This window comes from Mycteria americana, chromosome Z (genome assembly GCF_035582795.1).
Source record: "Mycteria americana isolate JAX WOST 10 ecotype Jacksonville Zoo and Gardens chromosome Z, USCA_MyAme_1.0, whole genome shotgun sequence".
In the NCBI taxonomy this organism is placed as follows: Eukaryota; Metazoa; Chordata; class Aves; order Ciconiiformes; family Ciconiidae; genus Mycteria; species Mycteria americana.
Genome location: NC_134396.1, coordinates 31218639 through 31245012, shown reverse-complemented (window position 1 = coordinate 31245012; position 26374 = coordinate 31218639). Strand labels below are relative to the sequence as shown.

At 38.1% G+C, this 26374-nt stretch overlaps 1 protein-coding gene across 1 annotated transcript in view; it reads left to right on the top strand.

The window, feature by feature from the left end:
* The window catches only part of PCSK5 (proprotein convertase subtilisin/kexin type 5), a 259698-nt gene that overhangs the window by 211415 nt on the left and 21909 nt on the right, over window positions 1–26374 (top strand). The window contains exons 22-27 of the mRNA XM_075526631.1: window positions 2160–2296; window positions 4278–4475; window positions 4819–4887; window positions 19479–19521; window positions 20383–20525; window positions 21776–21976. Coding sequence (XP_075382746.1) covers window positions 2160–2296; window positions 4278–4475; window positions 4819–4887; window positions 19479–19521; window positions 20383–20525; window positions 21776–21976 — 791 coding nt within the window. The remainder of the gene's footprint in view (window positions 1–2159; window positions 2297–4277; window positions 4476–4818; window positions 4888–19478; window positions 19522–20382; window positions 20526–21775; window positions 21977–26374) is intronic.

Here is a 26374-nt window from a genome sequence, read left to right as displayed (position 1 = left end):
AGCTTTCTGTGCTCCTTCTGGACTTTATGAAAGCTCTTAGAAAAAGACATATTAGGACAGTCAGTAGTGAAAGAAATAATAATAAAGAAAAATCTCACCCAGAGGATAAAGCGTAAATCCTTCCAATGGACATTATTCGTTATGTACTTGAAATAGACGTGTTTAATTGAAACAGAAGTCTAAATCCTATTGCTCTTGAGAGCTTCAGATCGTGTCTATTGAAGACACCAATGAGTGGCCATTAGATAATACAGACTAAAATCAGCAGTGCTGCTTTTCTGCAGGGGACCACCTTTCCTCTTTGAAAAGGATGAAAAGACTTGGCAGGGGGGGTTACTGAAAATAATGTGAAAATGAAAACACTGAACAATCCCTGTTCTTTGTGAAAATCCAGCAGTAGATGTCACCTTATTTCATAATAAAATCACTGTCAGATCATCTACTTGTTGGACAATTCAAAATGCTGTTACCTGTTTTTAAAAAATTATGGAATTGTAGTTTTTTGTCCAGCCAAACTGATTTTCACAAAATTCCTCATCCACTTGTTTACTGTTTGAGCTACAAAGGTTAGTGACAAGATCTGACCTGCTGGTGTCTTTCATTAGGGGCAACATAACAAAAAACAAGAAAAATGTACTTTACCACTGTATGAGCTGTTTGTAAGGATGCCTATCACTACAGCCAATACGTGCAGTAGAATACAGTAATACTTTCATGTCATATAAGCATAGCCCCGCTGGCTCTGTCACATTGTCCCATCCGCACAGAAACCAACCAGAGAGGGCTGCAGTCCCCATGAAGAGCTGAATAATGGTCTTAAAGATGCAGGTATAGCTATACGAGCTACAGTCTGCATAGGACTATCTTACTGTCAGACTCCAGAGCAGAGATACATCTTCGCTGAATACTTCGTACAGCCATACAGGCTTCCCACTGGGTCCCTCCAGCAGCCTGCCTTCAGCCTTGCAAGTCTTTTTAATCAATTCCTAAGTTTTCTTTTTACGTGCACTTCAGGAAGGCTGTTTGCATGATAGCCTGTTCTGCTGTCTTCACTCTTCATAAGTCTACACTTTTCCAATCACAGTAAATTTTAAAAGGTTTCAAAGCCTATTTGACAAAATTGATTTTAAACTTTGCATATTTTTTTCTCCTCTTCTTTCAGAATTAATCTGACAATGACCATAGAAACTCAAATTTATGAAGGCATATTGCAGACATTCTCTAATGCCATTGGCTGGCTCCAAGTAGGCATGCACTATCTTAATGTTATGGAAAGCCTACTGTTCCCTATGTGTACGGACAAGCTGGTAGTCTCAAAATCTGTACTAAGACCCCGAATGGTGCTCGACTTCCCTAGAAATTGAGTCCCAAGTCCTCAGATACCAAACTGGTCAAAGCAGTTAAGTGTGGAATGTTGCAGGCTCTCCTCTCTTATTTTCTTAATATTGAAAACACTGTCAAATTCTAACCAACTTCTTTTATATTCTTTTAATAGTCATATCTGTATTGATGCTTTTCTACTTTTCTCCCAAACAGATTAAAACCAGTAGACGTTAAGTAGTGAAAAATGGACCAGAAATTTTTGTCACGTAAAAGGATTCTGTAGCAAATATTTCATTACCCAGCAAAAGGACAACATGTAGCAGCAAAACTCCTAAGTGTTTGCAGATACGCAAGTCTAAAAATACAGCTCCTAAAGGCCAAGATTCAGACAGATGTTTGACTTCACATACAAAGTCATAGCAGTGAAGCCGTAGTACTGTTCACAGGAAGCCTTTAAAGTAAAACTAATAGGAAACTTCAACAGATGGATCATTCCTTCATAGAGAAAGACCAAGTCTTGCTTTCCTTAACAGGCATAAGTGACCACTGCAGGGATTGTGGTAGAAGGACATCTAGATACAGGACCAAAAGGTGATTTTTCTCAGAAAAATCTCAGAAAAAACTAATCTCTGAAGTCTAAGATCCAGGTTCAAAACATGATTGACTTTCCACTTAGTAAATACCATCAATAAGATCAGGAAAATGAAGGAGTAATGTGCAAAGACTCTTGTAAATAGCGTGAATGAAGAATATCTTGGGTTTCATGTTAGTTTCCTTTAAACTTAAAGAACAAGTAGTTGCTGAATTTGTAATTATGCCTCCCTCTGCCTCAAAAGAGTCTTTGACGATGGTTGCTGTGTTATGCAATGCCCCAGAGGAAAGTTTGAATTCAAACGACAATGTCATCTGTGCCATCATACCTGCCTGGACTGCAGTGGAAGTGAACCTAACAAATGCACCGCTTGTGGAACAGGTAAGAAAAATTTCCTCTTGCAGCTTTTTCCCCTTCCTTGGCCTCCAAGCTCCCTTTTCCCTCTGCTCTCAGGACCAGTTGTTACAGCCAATAAAATAAGTAGTGCTTTTGCTATTGATCCGCATCATAATCTTGTTTTAACCCCGAAGGGAGCTGGAACTCAATTTATTTTTTAAAAAGTACAAGAAAAGACAACTCTGCCTTTCCCGTGGTATATTTTGAATAGGAGCTATGTTAACAGAAACAGAAGGAGTAACAGAGGGAAAAAAGGACAGAAAACCTACATAGTCTGCCTCTGGAAAAGAAAGCACCATACATGCCTCCTCCAGCCTCTACACAGTATGTGCTACACTGAACTGGAGCCAGCTTGCTTGCACAAGCAGGCAGGGAGCCAGGGGGCTTTCCAAAATGTCTGTCTGGGGAAGGCTAGGAAGCAAGCGTGGTGGGTTCCACCGCAGACTTCTGTGTCCCTACAGCTGGACAAACAGGGCCTGCAAAGAGAAGCTTACCACTAACACACATAGAAACTTGTCTTTTTGACACATTTTTATAGAGCTTAGGTTGAGAGAGAGGGTAATATAGTTAAATTTGTGGTTGTTCCAAAAAGCAACCCCTCTCCTTTTGAAGCTCCATTATAAAAATTATTCCCTCTCGCCTCTGTAACACCTGATGGGGAAAGAACTTGAGGCTATTACGTACAAGTATGTGTAACTAGCCTCAACTGCCCTCGGAAATGAGTATTTAAGATTTAACTTTCAATTCACTTAATAAAAAGGAATCTTTGGTGAGCTTTTCCTGAGGACTCACAATAGATTCACAGCCTTTTTCCTTTCAGCTGCTACTTCTAGTTCAGTCCTAGTCATTAATGGCCCAGGTTTTATTTAGTAATAAGTGTCCAGATAACAAGAAAACACTAGTATGGCTGGCATTAATTTGTCATACTGATGATGAGATTGACTTTCTTACTTTGGGAATGTGAGTGAGCAGACAAAGTTTTCAAATGGTACTTCAGGTCCAATGTGAGGGAGAAGTTTGTATAATTGTTCCCCAAGTCTCTCCTTATAGTGGACAGCAATATAAATTTCTGTATTTCTGTGTATCAAGAAATGAAGACACTGATGAGAGAGTCACACCCTGAGGAGGCTAAAAAGATCGTTCTAAAGATTTGTACATGAAAAGTAAAAGAAACAGAGTCTGAATAGTTGTGCTATGGTGCAGCAATCGTTCCCTATTATAGCTGCTTCCTCTGCAGTTTCAAAAGTAAATTATGGTAGGCAAATTCTTGCTCTATAGTTAAAGCAAGAAAATACACTTAGCACAATAATGTATGTAATTTATACTGTAGGGTAACCCATTAGAAAACTCCCCATGTTGCAGCACGTGGCACATGGAGTTGTAGGTGTTTTCACAGGTTTCATTCAGAAGCATTTGAAGTAGGGGACCTCCTAGTTCCCCATGTACTAGAGAATACAATTGCTCCCATAGCAAATAGATGCACGCTTGCTATTCAGATTCAAATCTAAAAGGCTCCAGAGGCTAGCTGTGACTAGGATGAGGATTACAGTTTAATCTACTACAGGCACAGACTGATCCTTTCCTAAGGTGAAGTGGGCAGCTTTGCTTTCCTAATGGCAATTCCACATCCGCATGTACAATACAGTACAACTACTTCTATGTTCACTGCAAGGGAGCTCAGTAATGGAAATCCCTTAATCCTTACTGTATTAGATTGATGGATGTAAACAGTAATTATTCACCAGCATGACATCTTTATATGTCATAAATCCCCAAGAATGTGGAAGGTTTGAGGTCCTGAAACTTTTATACATTTTAGCGCATCTGGTGTAAAACTGTACAAATCTAGCAGTCAGAGAACAATATTCATTCTCATCAGCTGAAGCACCGGTGCTTCATAAAGCTCCTTCTTATGCCCAAACGTGCTCTGTTGCTGGCATCTTTTTCCGATTTGTTTGCCACACAGATAGAAGAGGGTTTGAACGTTTCCTGTATCACGGGGAGTGCAGAGAGAGCTGTCCTCCAGGTCACTACCATTCGGAGCACAACTGCGTGGCATGCTCCGGCCACTGTGAGGTCTGCCTGAACTCCAGCCACTGCAAAAGATGTTTCAGAGGCTACTACCTTACTCAAAACATATGTCAGAAGCATAGCTGTGGAGAAGGTAAGCATCCTTCAGTAGGAGTTAACAAATACGCTATTTAATCTGTCACAGAAATGTGGTTAAGGATCTTGGTTCCTGTTTTGAAATATACAGTCACACCTGATCCTGAGGCCCAAAAACTCCAGCTCTGATTCTCTTCCAATCTTATGTTAATGCAAAAGAGGAGTATTGTCCTCAAATTGAGTGGGGTTACACAAGAACAAATGAGAAAAGAAGTTGGTGTGAGTTTTTCTCCTTTTGGGGTTTGGATAAAGTTTATTTCCAGGAACCTTGCTGAGTGCTTCCAGATGTTGGCCTTCCATTATCTAGAATTAACCCAAAATTGGTGATTTTCAAAACACAGGTGAAGTGGAAGATCCTGACTCTGAAGATTGCATACCTTGTTCAGATGGCTGCCAGAACTGCAAACTGGGTAAATGTTCCTTTTATGAACCTTTATCCTTATTCTTAAGGTAGGGAAAAATTATTCCTCCTCCCTCTCTTGTCACAAGCCTATGTGCATGCTGCTGAGCAATTAGTCACTGCTGCATTCTCTCACCAAGTAAACTGTATTTTTCCCAGTGTATTTACTTTTGAACACCATTTCTAAATTCTATGTCCAGCATAAATAAGAATAATTTTTGTATTAATTTAGCTATTAATCTTTGCAGCACCTTTTTTTTTTCCTGTTCGAATGCCACACTCAGGCTGAGAGATTTACTGACTTTCTGAAGCCATTATCAGACACGGAACTTTATCATAGATATTCAAAATGTCTAGGCCTGAAAATGAATCATTAGCCTGTGCTTCTTCTTTAAGGAAATAGACATAAGGACCGACCTTAAATTTCATTCATGAGCAAGTCACTGCAATAGCAATGCTGCTGCCCTAAAAAAATACTAAAACATTGATTCATTTTTCATGCTGGATTAAATAAAAAGTTCATTCTCAGCATAATATGATGTTGGCAGACAGTTTGTTGTCTTCACATAAATGCCATTTAACTTACTGAACTCGATCGAATCTGTATTGCATAAATGTAAGTGGATGCATCTACCACATCTGGTTAACTCTGAAAGTGCTTTTGATCTCAATAATTCAGCTTCACAGAGGATGAAAAATGTTCAAAAGACATTGCAATTCATTGTTTCCACTGTGTTTACATTAAGAAAATTTTATTTCCTGTGGCTATATGGACAGGAGAACAGCTGATCAGTAGTAACTCAAGACTGAGAGGCAACAGGGTGACCCATCAGAAAGGGACTCTTCACTTACGACCTCTTAAACAAATTTCTTCTCAAGAAAGCACAGAGGAAAGCACTTAGGTAAAGTAGTGACCAAATGAGTACTGATATGCCAAGACGATCTGATAAGACCATCTACATCACAAAAACTAAGACTTTGCTAAAATCTCCTTGAAGGATTATACAGAAGAAAAAACTAGACCTAAGCTTTACTTCTTTTGGTGCAAATCTAGAGCAGGTCACTGATCTGCAAATAGTTACCTGGAATTACTACTTGTTAAAAAAAAAGGAATAAATTTGGCTTGCTATGTTTCCAAAGAGCATTTTTCAAAGTGCTGAACTTAGAGACTACCAGGACTATCCATCCCCTCCCTGAATTCAGACTGATTTCCACAGACAGAGGAGTTCTTACTGGGCCCTCTGGTATCTCCCACTTGCTCCCTAATGTATTTTGGGGCCCGGAGTAACAGGGACTACCGTCAGTAGCAGGAGACTGAATGTTGTTCTACAGAGGAGAGTGAATAGCAGGAAGGAAAACTGTGACAGCACCCTGTAAGAAAAAACAAATAAACAAAACAAAAAACCAAACCAGAATTAATTCCCACCACTAGTCACAACTGTTTCAATGTTCTTTCTGCTTTTCGTCAACGTTTTTCCCTGGGAAACAAGACTATCACAAATGCTCACGCATACCAAACTTACGTAAGGATTTTCATCACATACTACCTTCTTCTTTCTACCAGTCATCCAATCTAATATGTCATACCATAAAACTCCTTATGACTCTGGTGACCAGCCGTTCTGCATGAATGCAGTCAAGCCTAGTGTTTTCCTCTGTGACCACCTGTAGCTTTCTATATTGCCAAATGAAGAGCTGGAGGGATCAAGCTTTAACACGATTGCAACTACACTGTGGTCTTTTTTCATATGGTAAGGTACCAGATTCATGTCAGCTGTTTGCTTGGTTGTGGGGAGAAAAAAGAAGAAAAGAAGTTAAGGGAGAGAATCTGTTTCAATACCAACCTTTATTGCTGCTATCAGATGTTACTTTATGATGGTAATATTTTCAGTGCTCTTCACAACACTTGTGACTTAAAATTCTTTATATCTCTTCTGCAACTCTTTAGTGCCAATACTTGCTTTGAATTAGGGTGAAATGCACTATGAATAGCATCTTCGCTTAAAAATAGTCATTGCAAGTAACTCCCCGGCTGATTTTCTTTGCATATGAGCTTAGTGAGCCTGCATAAGGAGACTGCAAGACTGTTCATGGGCAGCTAGCATACAGAAAAAGGGGCTGTACTCATTTACCTTTGTCCTCAGAAGATCACTTATCTCCTAAATATTAACCATGCATAATTTTCGCTACATATTTACTCTCAGGTCCTTGCACTCGAAGTTCTGATTTAAAATATGCTTTTCAAAACTTCAAAGATAGCAGGTAAAAAAAAGGCTGAATTAACTTTCACTGCTGAGTAAAGTCGGAATTATTAAGATGCCAGGGTTTGTAAGGGGCACACTAGCAAAGAAACTCTTTGGCTGTTACGATGCAGATATTATTGAGAGTCAAAGAGGTTGGTTTAACATTATCTTTATTTGGAACAGAAGCACAGCAGTGGGCTAAAAGCAAGATCCCAAGCAGCTTTTGCAAATTACTATGTGCTCCTGAAATAAAGCATGACCTGTATACTTCAAACTTAAAATTAATCAGGTAGAGATGCTGTTTGCTTGTGTTTCTGCTCTTAATATTCAATTTTTCTGGCATATCAATAACTTAATTCATAGATAAGATGAGAACAGTAATATGTTTCTCATGTCTTATCAGAAAATTGATATATTTAGAGACTTCTGTAAAAAAAAGGCAGCTGAACTGCCTATCTCTTAGAAAACAGAAATGGGTTATTTTGAAAGCTGTAGAGAAATTACACTGCCATAAAAATAATTTAAAATAGTAAAATTTCAAGGTGAGAAAATATGGAATGTGATACATTTAGTTTCTCATCTTTATGGTCTTTCTACAGACTTTATTTTTGAAGTTAAGCAAATGCTGCATGATTTTGCAGTCTCTTTGTCTTATCTTCCTTTCAGCACCACTGAGGAATTTAACCGGAGTAAGAACTGTAGAGCAGGAGTAGGAATAGCATTCCAATGCTATGAACATTTCTACTAGAAGTGCAGTGGAAAGACATGGGGAATGCTCTATTAAAAAAAAAAAAAAAAAAAAGAGGACGCAAAATGTAGTAATCACAGCAATTGGAATCAAAATTATATAGTTCACATACTGAAAAGTAGTTACTCATATACAAATGCAAATACAGTTCCTGCACACTTATGGATCTGCAAAAGACTCAAGATCATTCTCTCACAAAAAATCATCAGGCACCTGCTCTTTCTGAAGTGCTTTGAGATCGTTTGATATAAACCGTAAGAGATAAAAATAATTAACTTCTTTAGTTTATACTGAGTGCTGGGTCACTTATAGAAGCTGTATGAATTTAAAAAGGAATCTCAGACCACAGTGACATTACATTGTAAACTGGGAGCAACGAAATGCAAGTAATTCTCTTACTGTTGACAAATTACAAAGGTTAATTGGTATTTTTTTCTCTTTTGTAGACGCAGATCTAGTTTTACGGAAGGATATATGTGCTAATTAAGATAACTGAACTGTCTGTTTTCCTGGTAGCCTGAAGGACAAGTAATTTTTGGCCAAAAGGTTTTTTTCACAGGGCACCAAAGAATGGATTAAATCACTGTCTGCAGTCCTGGGCAATATTGTCCTGCTTTGTGCAGGCAAGAAAATGAGTAAGATTTACTGTCTTTTGGCATGATGGCAGGTGCCAGCAGAACAGAGCAAGTAATGGAGGCAGACTGTGTGGGAATTCTCTCTTCTTGATCAGTAGTCACCCTACAGACTTATTAAGACACAGATATCATATCTTTATATTGGTTTGATACTTTACATCCTGTGTCAGACATTTCAGAGAAGAATGTAAAACCCACTCAGTAAGTAACACCGCAGGTTAGTGCTCAGCAAGTGTGAGGATACTGAGGTGGAAGATTGACAATGTTTGTAATATTTTCTGGGATCCTCAGGGAATTAAGTAAAATCTGTCTGTTTTCCTCCAAGTTTGGACCCAGTTTTGTTTTAGAGTTCCAGTGTGGCAAGATATCTTTACTGTATCTACATTGAAGGTCTAAGAGCAAAGATAGGGACTGTCAGAGAGACTTAATCAAGGATAGATAAGTCTTGTAGTTTAAATACAGATGATGCTTTATTTTAAATTCAGAAGATATTTTTCTTTCTGATTCACTTCATTAATTCGGAGGCTGCTCGCATTTTAAGGAGATAAAGAATCTTATGAATGCTCATAGACACCATTCTGCCTGCAGACACTGTCAAGTCCTGAGATATGTAAGAGGAAAATTGGCTTAGACAGCACTAATCCCAAAAGGATCTATGGCTTTGTGTACACACTGTCAAAACAATGGCTATGCACAGCAGGGTTCACCTCCCTACCTTCTTCTGCCCACATGCTCTCGAATGCATCTGACTCTGCTTGCTGCCATACTAGCCCAATTGGCATGCTCAAACGTATGGCATCCCATGAGATCTGAAAGGCAGACTCTTGCACAGCCATTGAAATCTGAAGTGAGAGCCAAAGACAAGTCAAGTCTTAAGGGTGACTTCAGTATGTACGTTTAGTCCTGAATTCTTACAAGCTGCATTCAAATATATTCCTGCTGCAGTGCAAGCAAACACAAACATAAAATTGGACAGACAAAGTGTCTCAGAAAGCGTGCTGAATAAATTTCAAGTCCATGCTTCCAAGATTATCTTTATGACTTCAGTACCTCATGTCTGATAACCCAATTTTGGACACTCTGAGCCTACTTTCTAGAGCAGCAATGAGCTATTGCTCCCTCTGATGCAGGTAGATCCATGGGAACTGCAGGTCTTCATCACCTCTGACCATCAGGCTGTGATTAAGTTTTAATGACTTGTCTTCTAGTGGGCACCAGCGAACAGTATGAAGTCTACAAAATTAAATGCAGTTTTCTCAAAGGCAGCTTTCAAAAGAGAAAGTTCTGCTGAAGCAATATTATTAAGGAGGAGGATTTTCTTCGTGCCATTGCAGCAGCCACCTTCCACCCCTCAATGCAAGTTCACTTACTCACAGATTTAGATCACTTCAGAATATCACCCATATTTTCTTCAGGCTCTTAAAACTGTAATGAGCTTCAGAAAATTTCTTCAGAGTCAAACTCACCTTTTTAGAAAGCAGTCAGCTATAAGCCAACGCTCAGGACAAGAGAAAAACACTAAGGTAAAATCGCAGATTTTGAGCCACTTAAAGTAGTTATTCTAAGAGAATTTCAGAGTCAATACAATGCAAGAACATAACAATCCCGGCTCTTATTTCATATGGCTCTAAAATACAACACATGGACCAAAGTGTTTTCTCAAACACTTTCAGGTTTCACTCTCTTTCTAATAATACAATTTGCATTTGCCTTTTTGCACTTGCATAATGAACAGACACAAAATATGAGTACTTATGAAAGTGATAAGTGACAAATTTCTCTGATATACAATATCGACTGACTTGCATATGTACCCTTCACAAGCAAAAACTGCCACACCATTAACCAATAATACTAAATATGAGCACCTAGTTCACTGAGGAGCTAAATATTTGCAACACATGGAGCTCAAGTGGATCATTGATAAATTCATAGGAATCAACAGAAGGATAGGTGTTTCTCTAAGAAGGGATTGTGAAAGTCGAGCATTGTCCCAATTTGTTTGCCTTCCTGGCAGTGTCCTCCCATGGAGCCACACATTCCTGATCCAGTTCTTATTCACCTACTTGCTGATTCACTTGACTCACCTCACCCAACTTGTGAAAATACGACATGTTATGATATGAATACTTCTCACGGCTTCCCAGAGACTACCTCATCTCCATGTAGCAAAATACTCTCTATATTGCCTTTTGACCCATCCAGGTTTCTGCAGAGAGCACCTTTTCCAACCTTTGCACCAGGACTACTTTCAAAGGTTAACACTGAGAATAAAGTGCTCCTTAGTGAGGGTGCAGAGTTGAAGAATGTTCGGAATAGCCATCACACTTTTCTCTTTCAAAGACACCTTACAAAAGAGACAAACACCGAGAAATCCCAAGGAGTAGTGTCCCTGACAATAAAAGCCTACAAAATAGGCATTTAGGCCCAAGTGTGAGTCTTTGGTTTAGCAAGGTAAAGCCTGATCAACTCTCAAAGGTCATCTAGAACCTAACTATTTCGTTTGGGCTGGGTTACAAGGTCTATGTACAAACATACAGCTATAAAGGCAGAAAGTGAGACTAAATAACATGCAAATGCTCCATGAGATCCATTATACAGAGTGAGATGGGGAGAAAATACAGTCTATAAGGCAGTGGGAGTCAGAGAAAAGGTATTTGGAGAAGATTTAAGGAACACATGAGATAGCTAGAAGGGCAGCACCGTGAACAGACTCAAGCTCACAGGTATAGATTGCGATTCTGGCAGTTGTGCTCATGATTAATGAGTGAAAAGTGATCTGGTTCCCATAGCAACCCAAGAAACATAAAGGAAAACTTCATTTCTTCAAACCTTCCCTAATGATGAATAGACCTTGGCTTTCAAAATAACATGGAAAATTATGATAAGGATCCTTTTTTTATCTCAGAGTAAATCTTCCTCAAGAGGTTAATCTTGCAGAATGGGTTTTAGATTTGCAGACAATAGGACTCGTTTCCACAGGCTTCTGGACTGAGAAGACGCAATCTGTGCAAAAAGAATGCCCAGCAAAGTTTGGAACTGTTCTTCTCTGATTTTCAGTACTAACATTTCAGTGTAGGCAGAACATTACATTAGAGAATGTTGTCTTTCCTAGAGTATAGGTAAAAGAGAATTTCCTTGCACGCTGAAGATACAAGATGTATGTATTAAAGAAAACATTCTGTCTTCGAAATTTTTATTTCTTTGAGAGAGAAAATTACTTCCTGGGTAAAATCCAGGCTTGGGGCAAGTCATTGGAAAAACTTAAGATACGAGGTTGAACCATGAGTTCTGCAAACACAGAATATTTTAGTTTTTAGATTTTAGTTTAGAGTTCTCTGTAGAAACAAGAGCACAGAAGAAAAATATTGGATCAGACCAAAAGTTCATCTAGCTCAGTAGCCACTGACCAAACAATGAATGTACTCCTAAAATTACAAAGACAAACAAAGCATGTATTGCTACTCCTTCAACAATTTGCAGTTCAGGAGCTTCATGAATCAAAACAGTAAAGAAATGTTAGCTGCTGAATCATTCTGCTGGAATTACTGAAGAACAAATATATTAAAACAAATATAATCTAAACCATCTGCAGACCGGACCCTCTTTTCAGGGAAGTTTGCTGCCTCCCTGGGGCCCAGATCAGGGGTGTCACCAGAAAACTGATGACGTTAGTACAGCCTTCGAATAATTACCTACTCCTGCTCTTTCACGTGGGTACCACTGATGTTTCAACAAAAAGACCAAGGTCAATCAAAAGAGATTTCAGGACCCTGGGAAGAATGCTGAAGGATTCAGGAACACAGGTAGTGTTTTTCTCAATCCTCCCAGTAATGGGGAAAGACACGGGAAGAAACAGGCGAGCCCAGGACATCAATTCCTGGCTCCAAGACTGGTGCCTCTGCCAGAACTTTGGTTTCTATAATCACCAACAAATGCCAGATTCTGCATCCGGGATGGAGTAACGCCGGGCACAAGTATAAATGGGGAGAGGAGTGGCTGGAGAGCAGCCCTGCAGGAAGGGGTGTGGGCGTGCTGGTCGGCAGCGGGCTCAGTGTGAGCCAGCAGTGTGCCCTGGCAGCCAGGAGGGCAAACCGCACCCTGGGGAGCATCAAACACAGCATACGCAGCCCGTCAACAGAGGTGATCATCCCACTCTATTCAGCATTGGTGTGGCCTCACCTCGAGTACTGTGTGCCGTTCTGGGCCCCACAGTTTAAAAAGGATGTTAACGTCCTTGGAGGAGGGCAACAAAGCTGGTGAAAGGGCTGGAAGGCATGTCCTCTGAGGAGCGGCTGAGGACTCTGGGCTTGTCTAGGTTGGAGAAAAGGAGGCTGAGGGGCAACCTCACTGCTCTCTACAGCTTCCTGAGGAGGGGAAGTAGAGAGGGAGGTGCTGATCTCTTCTCCCTGGGATCCAGTGACAGGACGCGTGGGAATGGCTTAAAGCTGCATTAGGGAAGGTTCGGACATGACATTAGGAAACATTTCTTTGAGGGTGGTCGAACACTGGAACAGGCTTCCTAGAGAGGTGGTCCGTGCCCCATGCCTGTCAGTGTTTAAGAGGCATTTGCACAATGCCCTTGATAACATGCTTCAACTTTTGGTCAGCCCTGAATTGGTCAGGCAGTTGGACTAGATGACCATTGTAGGTCCCTTCCAACTGAAATATTCTATTCTGTTCTAATCTAGTCTAGTCTAGTCTATGTCTATGTCTATGTCTATGTCTATGTCTATGTCTATGTCTATTTCTATTTCTATTTCTATTTCTATTTCTATTTCTATTTCTATTTCTATTCAAGCAACTCTACCTCATTATGTACTTGTTTCAATTCTTTGGGTTTATACCAGTCTAAAGCTCAGGGTCTTGATCTTCAAATAAGGAATTGTATTACGGAACCACTTATTGACCGCAGCAGTGCAAATCTTGGATTCTCCCCATATAAAGAAGATGTTTCCCATATGAGTTCTGCCTATATAAACATGTTTTGTTAATGGAGGACCAATGGAATCCAGCTGTTCAAATTAGTGGTAAAATCTGCATTGATGTCTGTGGTGTAAGAAGACTACCTGCGTAGTAAGAAGCTATTCAAACATAAGGGACCATCTCAGCATAATAAGTGTGTTCAGAAAATGCACCTCAACACACAGAAAGTTCAGTTTTAGTAATATGCAGCTTTCATGCTTCTTGAAATCATCACATTGAGATTTTGATTGGTGGAAACAATGGTTAGTAGAGTAAGAACAAAAGATGACATAACATCCGAGTGACAGAATAAAATCTAACATAAATAAACTGAATACCCTTTCTTAATTGTTAGATAGTACTGCTGGTGTCCTGATTTCATTTCTGTTGAAGTACTCTTACCTTTTATTTTATTAGGAGTAAGAATGAACCACTAGTTCTTCTTTGTAGCCCTGTAAGCAATAACTTCGCTGGTTGATATCACATTTTGGAGCTTCATGTCTGGTGTAAACCTTACTACAGCACTGGTCAACTATGTCTGGTGAAAGACTAGAGCATTCTGACCCAATATTTATTTTTTAAGCCAGTTTTTAAAATTTTCTGTTCCTTAAAGTGTCCTGATCTCATCACTTTCCCTCAGTGAAATCTCTCCCTAAATTTGATGCATTTATCAACACACACAAGTATTTATGTGTTTATCAACATTTCACCTCAGTCATACCAACCATGGAACTATTTCAGGTAATGCATATTATAACGCTAATCTTTGGTTTCATTTCCTCTTATCTGCACTTCATTTCTACTTCTAACTACAACACATTAAAATCCTAAATTGAACAGGAAAATATGCCTCGTTCCCTTTATTTTGTCAATGAAATACAATAACAGCAAGTGACATTATTCCTTTTTTAGATTATGCTAATTGATATTAGAGCTGTGTGATTTTTTTCAGTTTACCAGCTTTACAGCAAGAATAACACTCAGAACATTTTTTTATTTCATTTTTCTCATTTTCTTCCTAGTTAAAGGTAGCTTTAATTTAAAACAAAAAAATTACAAAAAACTAAATAGAGGTAATTTTAGTAAAAGTATATTTTTGCAAGAGGTGAAGTCTATTCGAAGTATTTTTTTTTCTTTTCTGCCTTAAAAATACATATATTTTTAATTCATTAAATATCTTGGCTGAACCAAAGTTATAGTTTTTGGCCAAAGCAAATACTGATGCCGTTTTTCCCCTGTATAAATCTAACTGACAATAGAATCCAGCTTTTTCCTTGGTTAAAAGTCACAATCTCTTCTTTCTCCCACTTCATGGTAATATGACTTGTCAAAATAAATTATAATGTCAGAAATGAGAAGAAAGAAAGTAAAGTTGATTTACTGACAAAACACACACACACAAAAAAGAGGTGAAAAACCAACAAAAAAGACACAGACAAATACCTTCTCACACAAACTGGAAGATCCAAACCAGAGTCCTTGGTTCCACAACAGAAATCTTTAAGCCTTAAATTTTTAAGGCTTGCTGAAAGCTGAGTTTTCCGTTGGGCCCATGTCTAGTCAAAAATCCTATTATGTTTGGATTGTACATTTCAGTTATTTTAATTGAGATGCCGTAAAAACTGAAGAAAAAATGGTCTAAGGTAGTTAAAATATATAATTACTCTTGCTGGTGATATATTACAATTTATAGTACTTTTTTTTTAGATTATTGTAAATTATTGTTCAGGGGAATGTAAAAGGCAAATAAAATCTAGCAGTAACTGTTGAAATTAAACAATTACTGCAGGCTGGCCCTTAAAGGAAAACTGCAATGTAATATAAAATAATTTTCAGTCATTATATTTAATTAAAATGGAAAAGAAAGGTAAACTAGGCATTAAATCTCAGGCAGTGAATATCCTGAACTTCTGCTGAATGCAAAAAGGTTGAGTGTATTCAGCACATTCTAGATTCATGGCTGAGCCAGGAAATAGTTCAAGAAATTTAATTTTTTAAAAAGTTCACAAACAGAACAGGAAGCTAAAATAAAAGTTACAGTCTAAATACAGATCCTGCAAAATGTATCCTTGCACTTAACTTCAACTCCCAGCTTTATTGTATACAGTAGATAAAGTTAAGCATGCATCCAAGCCATTGCAAGATTTGGGTCTAATTAGACAGGATACTTCAAGTAAGTGCTACTCAAAAGTACAGTGGGCAAGTGTCGTGGTTTAACCCCAGCCAGCAGCTAAGCCCCCCCCAGCTGCTTGCTCACTACTCCTTGGTGGGCTGGGGGAGAGAATCAGAAGAGTAAAAGTGAGAAAACTCCTGGGTTGAGATAAAGACAGTTTAATAGGGAAAGCAAAAGCTGCGCACGCAAGCGAAGCAAAGCAAGGAATTCATTCACTCCTTCCCATGGGAAGGCAGGTGTTCAGCCATCTCCAGGAAAGCAGGGCTCCATCACGTGTAACGGTTACTTGGGAAGACAAACGCCATCACTCCGAACGTCCCCCCCTTCCTTCTTCTTCCCCTGTTTTATATGCTGAGGATGGCGACATATGGTATGGGATATCCCTTTGGTCAGCTGGGGTCAGCTGTCCCAGCCGTGTCCCCTCCCAGCTGCTTGTGCACCCCCAGCCTCCTCGCTGGTGGGGTGGGGTGAGAAGCAGAAAAGGCCTTGAGTCTGTGTCAGCACTGCTCAGCACTAACTAAAACAGCCCTGTGTTATCAACACTGTTTCCAGCACAAATCCAAAACATAGCCCCGTACTAGCTACTGTGAAGAAAATGAACTCTATCCCAGCCAAAACCAGCACAGCTAGTGATGTAAATTTTCCAGAATTAGGATGTGTTTAAATACCATGAACACTCAAACATATTGAAACAGTGACAAGGATTTCCAAAATGCTCATTTTTAATATGGATGAGCTTATGTACTAAATATTTCATTAAGCCTCTACAGTAATACTACAAAAAAATCACTTACAGCGTTCCTCTACATATTTGAACAAAAATACCCTTCCAGCACAACAATGCTATGCTTGTAACGCTAATGCCCAAACTTCCCTCCTAGAGTAGAAAAAAAACCACTAATCCATTTCAAATCCGAGAGTTTCAACAGGATGCATGAATGTTTGGCCTTTGACCAATATTTAATCTTTGCACATACCTTTCCTGCATTATAACATAGCTGCACTCCAAATGTATTGTACTTGAGAAGAGTGGGGCGTGGAGGAGGGAACAGGGGTATCAGTTTATTACAATAAGAAAAGAAACCAAATTACTTTTTCTATGAACTCTGTACGATCTTAACTAAGAAAACTGCAATCAAACCAGAAAGTCACTGAAGACTTGTTTGTGTCTGAGACCTTATATTTTAAAATTGGTTGCATCCTGTTTCCAATGCTATCAAGATCACTTTTGTTTCTGTCTTCAAAAGAGTAGCCTAGGCTCAACATAGTGGAAATCAATGCAAATGGAAACTGTAAAATATAGATGAAATACTAGCAGTTCTTATGACAAGAAGTCTTTTGGAGCATGACATACCAACCAACCCACTGTGTGCCACAGAGATCTTGCTATTTTATGGGCAAGTGAAGGTCTCAGCGAATGTAGGATGTTTGTTACTGCTAGTCCAAGAACTGATTGTGGCAGATTTTAAAGGGGCCACTGCTGAAGAACTGCACATACATATCCATAAAATTCCCTAGACTTAGTTCATTCTTAAAATTCATTTCCAAGATTTTGGAAACATGACGTGTTAAACACCAAATTCACTATTGCAGGAATAGTTGTATATTTAGTTTTCTCTCCACCTGCTATCAGACTGTTGCCATCTTTGCATTCCTTTCTAAACTATGTTCATTATTCCTCAACAGTTTAAATTCAGAAACTATAAGTATAGAAGGTGGTAGAGCTTCTATTTAGTGGGTATGTCCTTAAGAGAAAGAGCAATGGTTCAGCAAGGGCTGATAAATAACATAACATAGTAGACAAATTGGGAAATGAACTTAGGTCACACTAGCCCAAGGACTGCATGTTTTCATTTTGCAAAATTGTCAAGAAATTCTCCCTGGCCTCCAAAATCTTAGGTTTGAAGAAAGACTCAATGCATTCCCAAGTGAAATACAGCAAACCATGAAATTTGTGGCCTTCTAATAAGGTATTTACTATTACCACTTCTGTCTAAACTTTGTGTAAACAGCAGGATGCAAGTGCTATTTGTGACACATTTTTTTGCCCTCTCCACAATATGTACCCCAATCCACAATCTAAACAAACAGGTTTTACCCATTTGTTCCTAGATACTTTCTCTTAGATCCTAAACCAACTCAAAATACATGGTCTTTACTTAATGGTCACTTAATACTTCATTTTTCCAATCTCTTTCCAGAGGACAACCAGACATTGTGTCTTTGTTTGCAATTACTGCTGAAATCTGTCTCAAACCGAGCTATATAGATAGCCATCCATACAGGCAAAACTGAGAGGGTAGTTAGGAAAGAAAAATGTCATCAGAACCTCCCACAGGCAAGAAGGGAAGGGAAAGAGTCCTTTCTTCATAAAAGCCAGAAAGTACATGGAGAGTTAGTTACTAAACCCGCAAACGACTCCAGGAATTTTAACAATGTCTCTTTGACACGTACTCTATTCTTTCCATCAATGAAACATAAGGACTGTATGTGCCATACCATAATAATTTTCAAAAGGTATAAATATGCTGATTTATCATCATATCAACCTGGCTCCTAACAATGCTCTATAAACACTGTAAGGAAAAAAAACCCACACAAATGAATTGGGGAAAAAACTGTCTCAGGAAGCGTCCCTATTCAGAAGCAATATTACTGTTTCAGAAATCATTCAAAAAGAAGTCCTGGACAAACCAAATGTCTTTTATCTAGAAGTAAAGGAAGACTTCATAGAAAATATTTTCATATCTTAAGAGTATTTCCTGCCTTAACATAAAATCTAATGCAAAGAATACTAGATCAGGTGATTGCTGTTTCTGTTTGTGCTCTAAACAGTAAAGAGAGTATTTTCACAGATCTGCAGCATTTCTGAGTAAAACTTTACACCTCATAAATAAATTGCTAAAACTACTTGCAAAACCAAGTGCATGTTGCCTAATAAGTTTGCATGTGTAAAGTGTGATTTATTGTAGACACAGTTCAAACAGACTCAGTGAAAATTTAGCCTTATGAGTACTATTAATATCAAAAATAATTTATAGGCATTTCATAGTAGAACAGTTTATAAATACATTCACCCAGGTTGTTCTGTTTCTTTCCATTCTGCTCCCTTTGGGATATTTGACTAAGGTAAAAGAAATAGCAAGCTAATAGAAGATAATGGAAGGTTATAGAAAATATTCTTCACTTTATGTGAGCATAAAGCCATATCCTTCATTGTAACAGTTTTAAGAAGTTGTATAACACTTTTCTGTTCATTCAACAAAATTTTTGGTTGCAAAAATTAATTTTCTGATGACAAAGTTTACCCAAAAGCCTTGCCTGCTCCCCACCCAATATAGAAAGGTGTTTTGTCTAGCTCAGGATTTTTAAGATTAACCTGATTACTTACATGTTTTTGAAAAGTTTGCTTTCAGAGGTGCCAAAAGCCTTTAACTTATCTCTGCAACAAATAAAGAAATAGGATGAAACGACAGATTTCAATAACTTAGAGTCTCCTTTTAAGAGTTCATTTTGCCCAACCTGAGCTCCTGGGAAGGTTCTGCTTTTCAGAACAGCACTTTCTAAGCACTCAGCACCTTCTAGGTACCTTATGCTGAGGACTCAAAAGTCACAAGTCACTGCAAAAATACAGGCCAGGACCTGATTGTGGACGAGTTTTTATCTCAAAAAAACGTAAACAGAGATTCAGAGATAATAATGTTCTAGTTATGGCTGTAATGATTTTAAGGTAAGAAATACTAAAATAAACATGGTGTAGCAACAATTCTTTTTAGAATTCTGAATTCAGAATTAACTCTGAATATTATTTACATAATTTCACATTTTTAATTTCAGATGACCCAAGAATCTGTATAACATGCATTCAGAACTATTACATGTAAGTATAGATGTATACATCTTCATGCCTAAACATTTTTCTAAAGCAAAAATATGTGCTTCACTACATAGATCTGTGCTGTGAATGTTATCCCATTCCTTTTAAGTACTGTCTATCAGAAAACAGTAACTTTGGAAAAAGGCTTGGGAAATGCTGAAAAACTAGTCAATCGCTCACTATCAAGGCCTGTTAAACTTTATGGACTTATGTGAACTTTGCATTTTTGAAGAGAGGACTATGGAACACAGAGGGTCTAAAAGTTAAACAGTGCCTCTGGATTTGGAACTAGTATGCTCTTAGTATATTGTGTTCAATTCTGGTATTTGCAGTTCAGGCACACTTAACAATGTAAGGAGGTTAAGAAAAGGAAAAAATATATAGATTAATTGAAAGTTTAACTTAAATGGAGGGAAAACAAGAACTCTACTGCTTTTCAAAGAGGCAGTTAAGAGATCTCTGTAAAAAATACCATGACAAAAGAAAATGTTGTTAAAAAGGGTCTTCAATCTAGCTATAAATAATGGCATTGGATTATATATTTTTGCAAGCAGTCAACTCTTTACAACCACGATACAGTAATTTCTAATTTAGCGTGCACTCATCTTTGTGCCTACATTTAAAAAAGACAATCAAATTATTTATACTTAAGAACCCTGAGATTAGAAAACACGACTTGTTAATATTTGCCAGTTGAATAAGTAACATAACCACAGATACACTTTGAATCCTTCATTAGAGGAATAATTTCTGTTTATTAGCATGAGAATAGAGCTTTACCATTACCATATCTAGAAACATACAGAAAACAAACTCAGTGACCTCAGAAGAAACTTACTAATGATGTTCTACTTTATCTTACAGGTATAAGCAGCATTGCTATGAATACTGCCCAGAAAATACCTACAGAGATGAAAGTTCTCTGCAGTGTAGAGAGTGTCCTAGCAACTGTGATAGCTGTGACAAGGACAAGTGTGACTCGTGTAAGGAAGGCTTTTATCTCTCAGGTAAGCAAAGTACCAAGTATGGCATATATACAAAAGTATTTTAGACTTTTTCATTAGAGAAAGAATCTGGACCCAACTTCTCCAATTCATAAATCTCTTCTATGGCAGACAAGTGGAGGCTGAGGGGAGCTAGAACTTTGCAGAATCAGGTCCTTTGCATTAACATAAGGTGGTTATGTTAGCCAATGGTGCCGTTTGGTTCAAAGGCTCCATACCTTTGACTACAAATCCCCACTTGTTTTTTTTCCAGTTTTGTTTTTAATGCATTTCCACTCTTTTGGGCAAATACAAAAAAACCAATGTATTTGATTTAGACTTTGTGAAAGGAGGGGTTTTTAACTCACAGAAAGACATGGAAACATTTCCTTACTATTTACTATTTGCAAGTCTAGTTTTACTTTGACTTTCAGGTCCACATAAAGTAACGAGCCTTAAACACTCTGAAACGAGCTCAGTTAAAACCACTAAATTCCACATCAGATGCACACAAGACTAGGAACCTCTTAGCTTTATTATGAAGCCATAAATCACGCAGATTTGGTTCAGACATGGTGCCAAATATGAATCACAGGAAATCTTGAGGTTATGGTATTCTTGTGCATTGCCTGCTGAAGGTGCCCAGTAGTGAAGTACGAAAGCATCACGCTTACGGAAAACTGTGGTCACAACCTGAGGTGATCTAGTGGTCTATGGTTTTTTTAATTGAAATTGGAGGAAGCTCAAAAATCTATCAGTGTAACAACTTCTAGGGGCTTTGCTGCAGTATGCTAACCCTTAAATTGAATCAGATTTACCTGAGTTTAGCTTTATATTCACCAGAAACTGAAGATTCATCCACTCCTCCACATTTGCATATATCTAACAGTCTTAGGGAATTCTGGACTTAGATTTTATATTGGCCCAGTATAAAAACTGGGACTCAACCATAAAATTTTTTCCAGATTTGGACTTTCATAAGATTTGTATGTGCCAGCATTTAGGATATGGATGAAAACCCATCTAGATATATATTTAAGTGCAGATTGGTTTGAAGTTTGTAAATTTGCGTAAGCAACTGAGCTGAATTTAGGTTTCACACTAAAAAAAAAGAGTTTATATAGCTACAAAAAGTTTCATGGGTTCTTATATACTGCTTTTTTCTTTAACTGTTTCTTGCTGGAGACAGAGAGATGCTATAGGTGAGGTACCTCTTCATCAGGATTGACAGGCGTCAGTAGACACCATGATGTGAGGCTCTGTTTCTGTTGCAGGTGGCACATGTGTGAGTGAGTGTGGAGATGGCTTCTTCACTGATGAAATCTCTAGAGAATGCGAACCTTGCCACAGGAGCTGTGCAACATGTGTTGGGTACAGCTACGAGAACTGTACTGGATGCAAAAACAGTTTCCAGCTATCTCGTGGGCAGTGTCTGAATCCAAGAAATTCTCCACCCAATGGGAAGTTCTGGAATGGTAAGTTGCAACAGATCCCTTAATCTTTTCTGTTTCTCTGAAGACTATGAAAAGTCTTAGAAAGAGGATATCAAGATCTTGCAGCTTGAGTCACACTGCACTTTTGTCAAACTCATTGTCATTTTAAAAATATACTGACCAAAAGCATTGGTTTCACAGGCTGAAATTCATCTTCCTGCAAATAGCATAACATTTTAATACAACTTAGGTGTTCCTTATCGGGGAGTTACCTTATCTGGATAGATAAAGGATTAAAAAATAAAAGATAAAAAGATAAAAAAGATGAAAAAGATAAAAGATAGATAATAGATTAAGGTACTAGGAGTTCCTTATCTAAAGTACTGGGAGCCTTACAGGCTATGTGTTAGACCAGTTTTGTGGCTATCAATTCCCTACACAGAAGCGAATGTAAGTTGGAGGAAATAGAAAAGAATCAAATGTGTGTCTCTGTGTGTGTATGTGTGTGTGTGTGTGTACGGTGTGTTTAAAAGCAAGCTCTCTTCTTTTCCCTTCTCCAATATAGGCATGCACCTCTGCCTAAGGGACCAAACACAGGATGCAGAATTACATTTTGGAGTTCTTGTCCTACGTTGGCCATTTCCACATCCTTCACAAAATAATCCGTTCTTTCTTGGTTCCCTCATCTATAGCATGGGAAAAACAATTCTCTGTTCCAAAAAACAATAAAGGATTTGGAAGGAAAATGCTTTTAAAATTTAAAGCTCTTGAAGGGAATGATTTGTATTAATTTTTAAAATTATTTTCCTTCATAAGCATGTTCAAATGCATCCCAGTACTGTCACAAATTTCTTGTTAAAAAAGTGTTAAATGAAAAGTGCATAGTAGAATATTTGTCGTTCCCATTATGTCAGTTATATAAAGTACAATTAAATAGGTTATGTTACCAAATGAGGCAGTACTAATGGTGAATTTATCACCCAGCACAAAAATTAAAACTCATTTGCTATGAATATTCATTCTTTCTAAGTGAAACCTGTGCAGTATGTGGAATCTCAATAGTTAGGATTGCAAGTGGTACTTTTTAATTACATGTACGCCATACCCTCCAACAAAGGGTAAAATTTCCTCTAGAGTTTCAATAGCTGCTTTGCTGATCCCTGTAAACAAAGAGAAAAGTCAGTGTCATATAATGCTTTCACTCTCTTTATAGTTGTAAAGCATCAGCTGGAATAACATGTTCGATTTTGGGAACAGTGTTTAAAGAAAGAACTGGGCCAATTAGAAAGGAAACAGTAAGGATTACCAGAAATCTAGGGAAAAAATTATTTACAATGAAAGGTTAAGCTAAATGAGGGGCTTGGAACCAAATGAGAAAGCTAAGAGGAACACAATCACAAAGAAGATTGGAATAGGTCAGGTCTCTGTAAGTGTGGTAAACAGGACTTAAAATCCAGAAAATTACTTTTAGATTCAGCATTGGAAAAAAGAGGACTTTCAAATGGAATAATGGAGTAATAGTAGAATCTTTGAGGAGGTTTTGGGATTTCCATCACCAGGGGTCTTTAAGAACACACGAAAAGCGTCTGACAGGGATGTTTACTGAGTGAAGCAAGAGATTAGATTACTTAAGGTCCCTTCCAGCTTTATTTTTCTATCAAATACAAATTTTCTTATGATTCCTATGTCTTTATTTGACTCAAACACATCAAAGAATGACTATCCTTACATCTATATGACCTTGCATTAAAAATCAAAATATACTGACAAAGAATTTCAGAAAAAATATTGACCATTTCTATTCATTGCCTATCTATGGAGAAATGTTGTATCAAAAGGAATAACATTTCTTCGCTTCAGAAAAAGATCAGAGAGACCTAAAAAAGAGAAATACTAATAGAAAGTTCGTCTTCTCCATGCATTTCCTTGTGTTTCATCCATACGAGTAAGTACGTTTTTCAATTTGAGACTATCTACATCAGTGCCATGGAAAGAGCACATCTGTAGTTTGGTCTATCTGTTGGTTATCTGTTTCTCACACTGTCAAATGACGTGACTCATTGTCAGTTTTTTTTCTTTTGAGCAGGCAGCTGATGCAGTTCTGTATATATCAGCATTGCTGTGCTGTGAAACCTCTTTCCCTCCATCTTGCGTTCCATTTCTCTTTCGTTCCAGTAGTTAAAATACATCTTCCTTCCAGTAGTTAAAATACCATCAAACTGTAAGTTACCTATGTCTCAGAGCTGTACTGGCTTGAACATTAATGACTGCTCCAAAGTCACAGGATTCCTGCTGCAGCTGTGATGGGAGCCCAGGGAACATGGCTGGAGGCTCTTCACCTTCTCTGGGATAGACCTGCTGGGATTCCCGCAGCGTGGCAGCAGCTGTGCCATGTAACTGCTGAGAAAGTGGTGTTGCACTTGGTGATACCTTGGGCCTTTTCTCACCAGGGTAGGCTTCCAAACAGTAGTAACCTTCAAGTCAAAATGTTAATGAAGTTGTCACTGTCTTTACTGAATTTACACCCTGAATAACTACATATATCAACAGTTTGTGAGGTTTCTTGCTCAGATACTGTAGGATCATCTGGTTCTCCTAACAGTCATTTTCATTTGCTAATTAACAACAAAATCTAAATGGTTGATTTTTTGGCTAGAATATCACTCTTTCAACTCATTTCTTTTGATGATGCATTCAAGAGGCAGATATCAGCTAAGTCCAGATTTTCAACTGTGCCATTTATATTTGAAATTCCCGTTCTATGCTGAAGCTCCTTAACAAAAAATAAAGAATTCAGGCAAGACCAAACCATATTTAACTCTAGCAGTACATCACACCAATAGGGTAGTTCCTAGTTAGAGACTGCAATACATTTCACACCCAGATAATGTTTCAAATATGTGGATAATTTTAAAGGGAAAAAAAAAAAAGAAAACAGAGTTTCACTGTTACAATTATTTTCTTCATTGTCAAAAGCTTTCTGAAAACCAATAAAATTTAGGAGAGGCAGCCAGTGTCTTTTATTGCTCTGTTCAACAATGCTGTAGGATCAGTACAAGAATGGGCAAAATGAAAACCTGTCTGTGCTCCTTGAAACTTACTGTCAGTGAGGATTCTGACTGGCATACCTGTACAGAAAAACTCCCTGGGCCTAGAACAATGATCCCTCTCCAGATCTTCTTAAACATTGCCATAGGGCCTCCTCTTTTCCATTATTTATTTTAAAGAAGATTATGGGGACAGAGCAAATACTTTTTCTTTCATACATGCGTGCAAAGTCATGGCATCTTTCCAAGTTTTTCACTGCTTCCTCTGGATAGATCTCCGAATATTTTATCCTAGTTTACTTTTTTTGTTCTTTAGCTTGTTTGTAGCTACTTTGATTTTCTCCATGGTTATTTCTTCTTAGCAAAACATAAAGATCTTCCATCTCATCTGTTGTCAAACTCAGTTTCTAAGGGTAGCCTGTCATGCAGCATGGGCATGGTCCAAGAAGCTTGTCCATTCTGCAGAGGATATTAAAATACTTCCACGTTTGTTCACCAGCCCAGTGTGGGAAAGACTGTGGCTGAGATTTGGCTTTTGGCTCACATCCTCTCTGCCCGTTTATGAATATACGCTTCTTGCACTGGTATCCTCAACACATTTACATTGGTGCAGCACCATGGCAGAGCTGCCTCTGAGCTTCAATGGCCTGAATTAAAGAATCTAATTAAAGGATGCAGGCCAGACAATTATTAGTCCTCCCACTTTGGGGGATTGAGCTTGGCGTTGGGGCCAAGTATGAAATAAACAACCTCGCCCCTGTCATGGGAATGAAGATGAGATCGCACCAAGCTCATCCTCAGCACGTGCCCTGCTCCAGACAATGTAGGAAGACAACACAACTAGGAAGATAGCCAAAATTTCCAAATCTGATAGTTTACATCAGCTTTTACCACATTAGTCTTCTATTTACTCTTTTTCTTTAGAAATGTTACTAACAGAGAGTTGAGGTATTAGACCTTGAAATGTATTTACAAATAATGAAGCCATTTCTCTTTGGTTTTTCCAGCCACATGGATTCAGTGAGTTCCACTGTGGTTTTAGTGACTGTGTTCATGTACCATGTAGGACAAAGTGAGTTTTGGGAAATAAAGACTGCTGTTTTGTTTGGTTCCAATGCTAACATAAATTAAAGGGCAGCACATCAGAGCCTGCCACAGAGAAACCAACACAGAGTCTGACTTTCTTTGCAATTTAAGAAACTAGTCCATCTAGGTGAGGATGAAAACCTTTGTGAATGTGGAATACACTTTTTTTTCCATGTTTAAGCTTTCACTTCTATTTCTTATGCAAGGATAAATGATAGACCAGTCTTATGAATTTTTATGAGCACACACTCCAACAACCAAAACATTCTATAAAAAAACAACTTTCTAAAATGATATTTATTTTGGG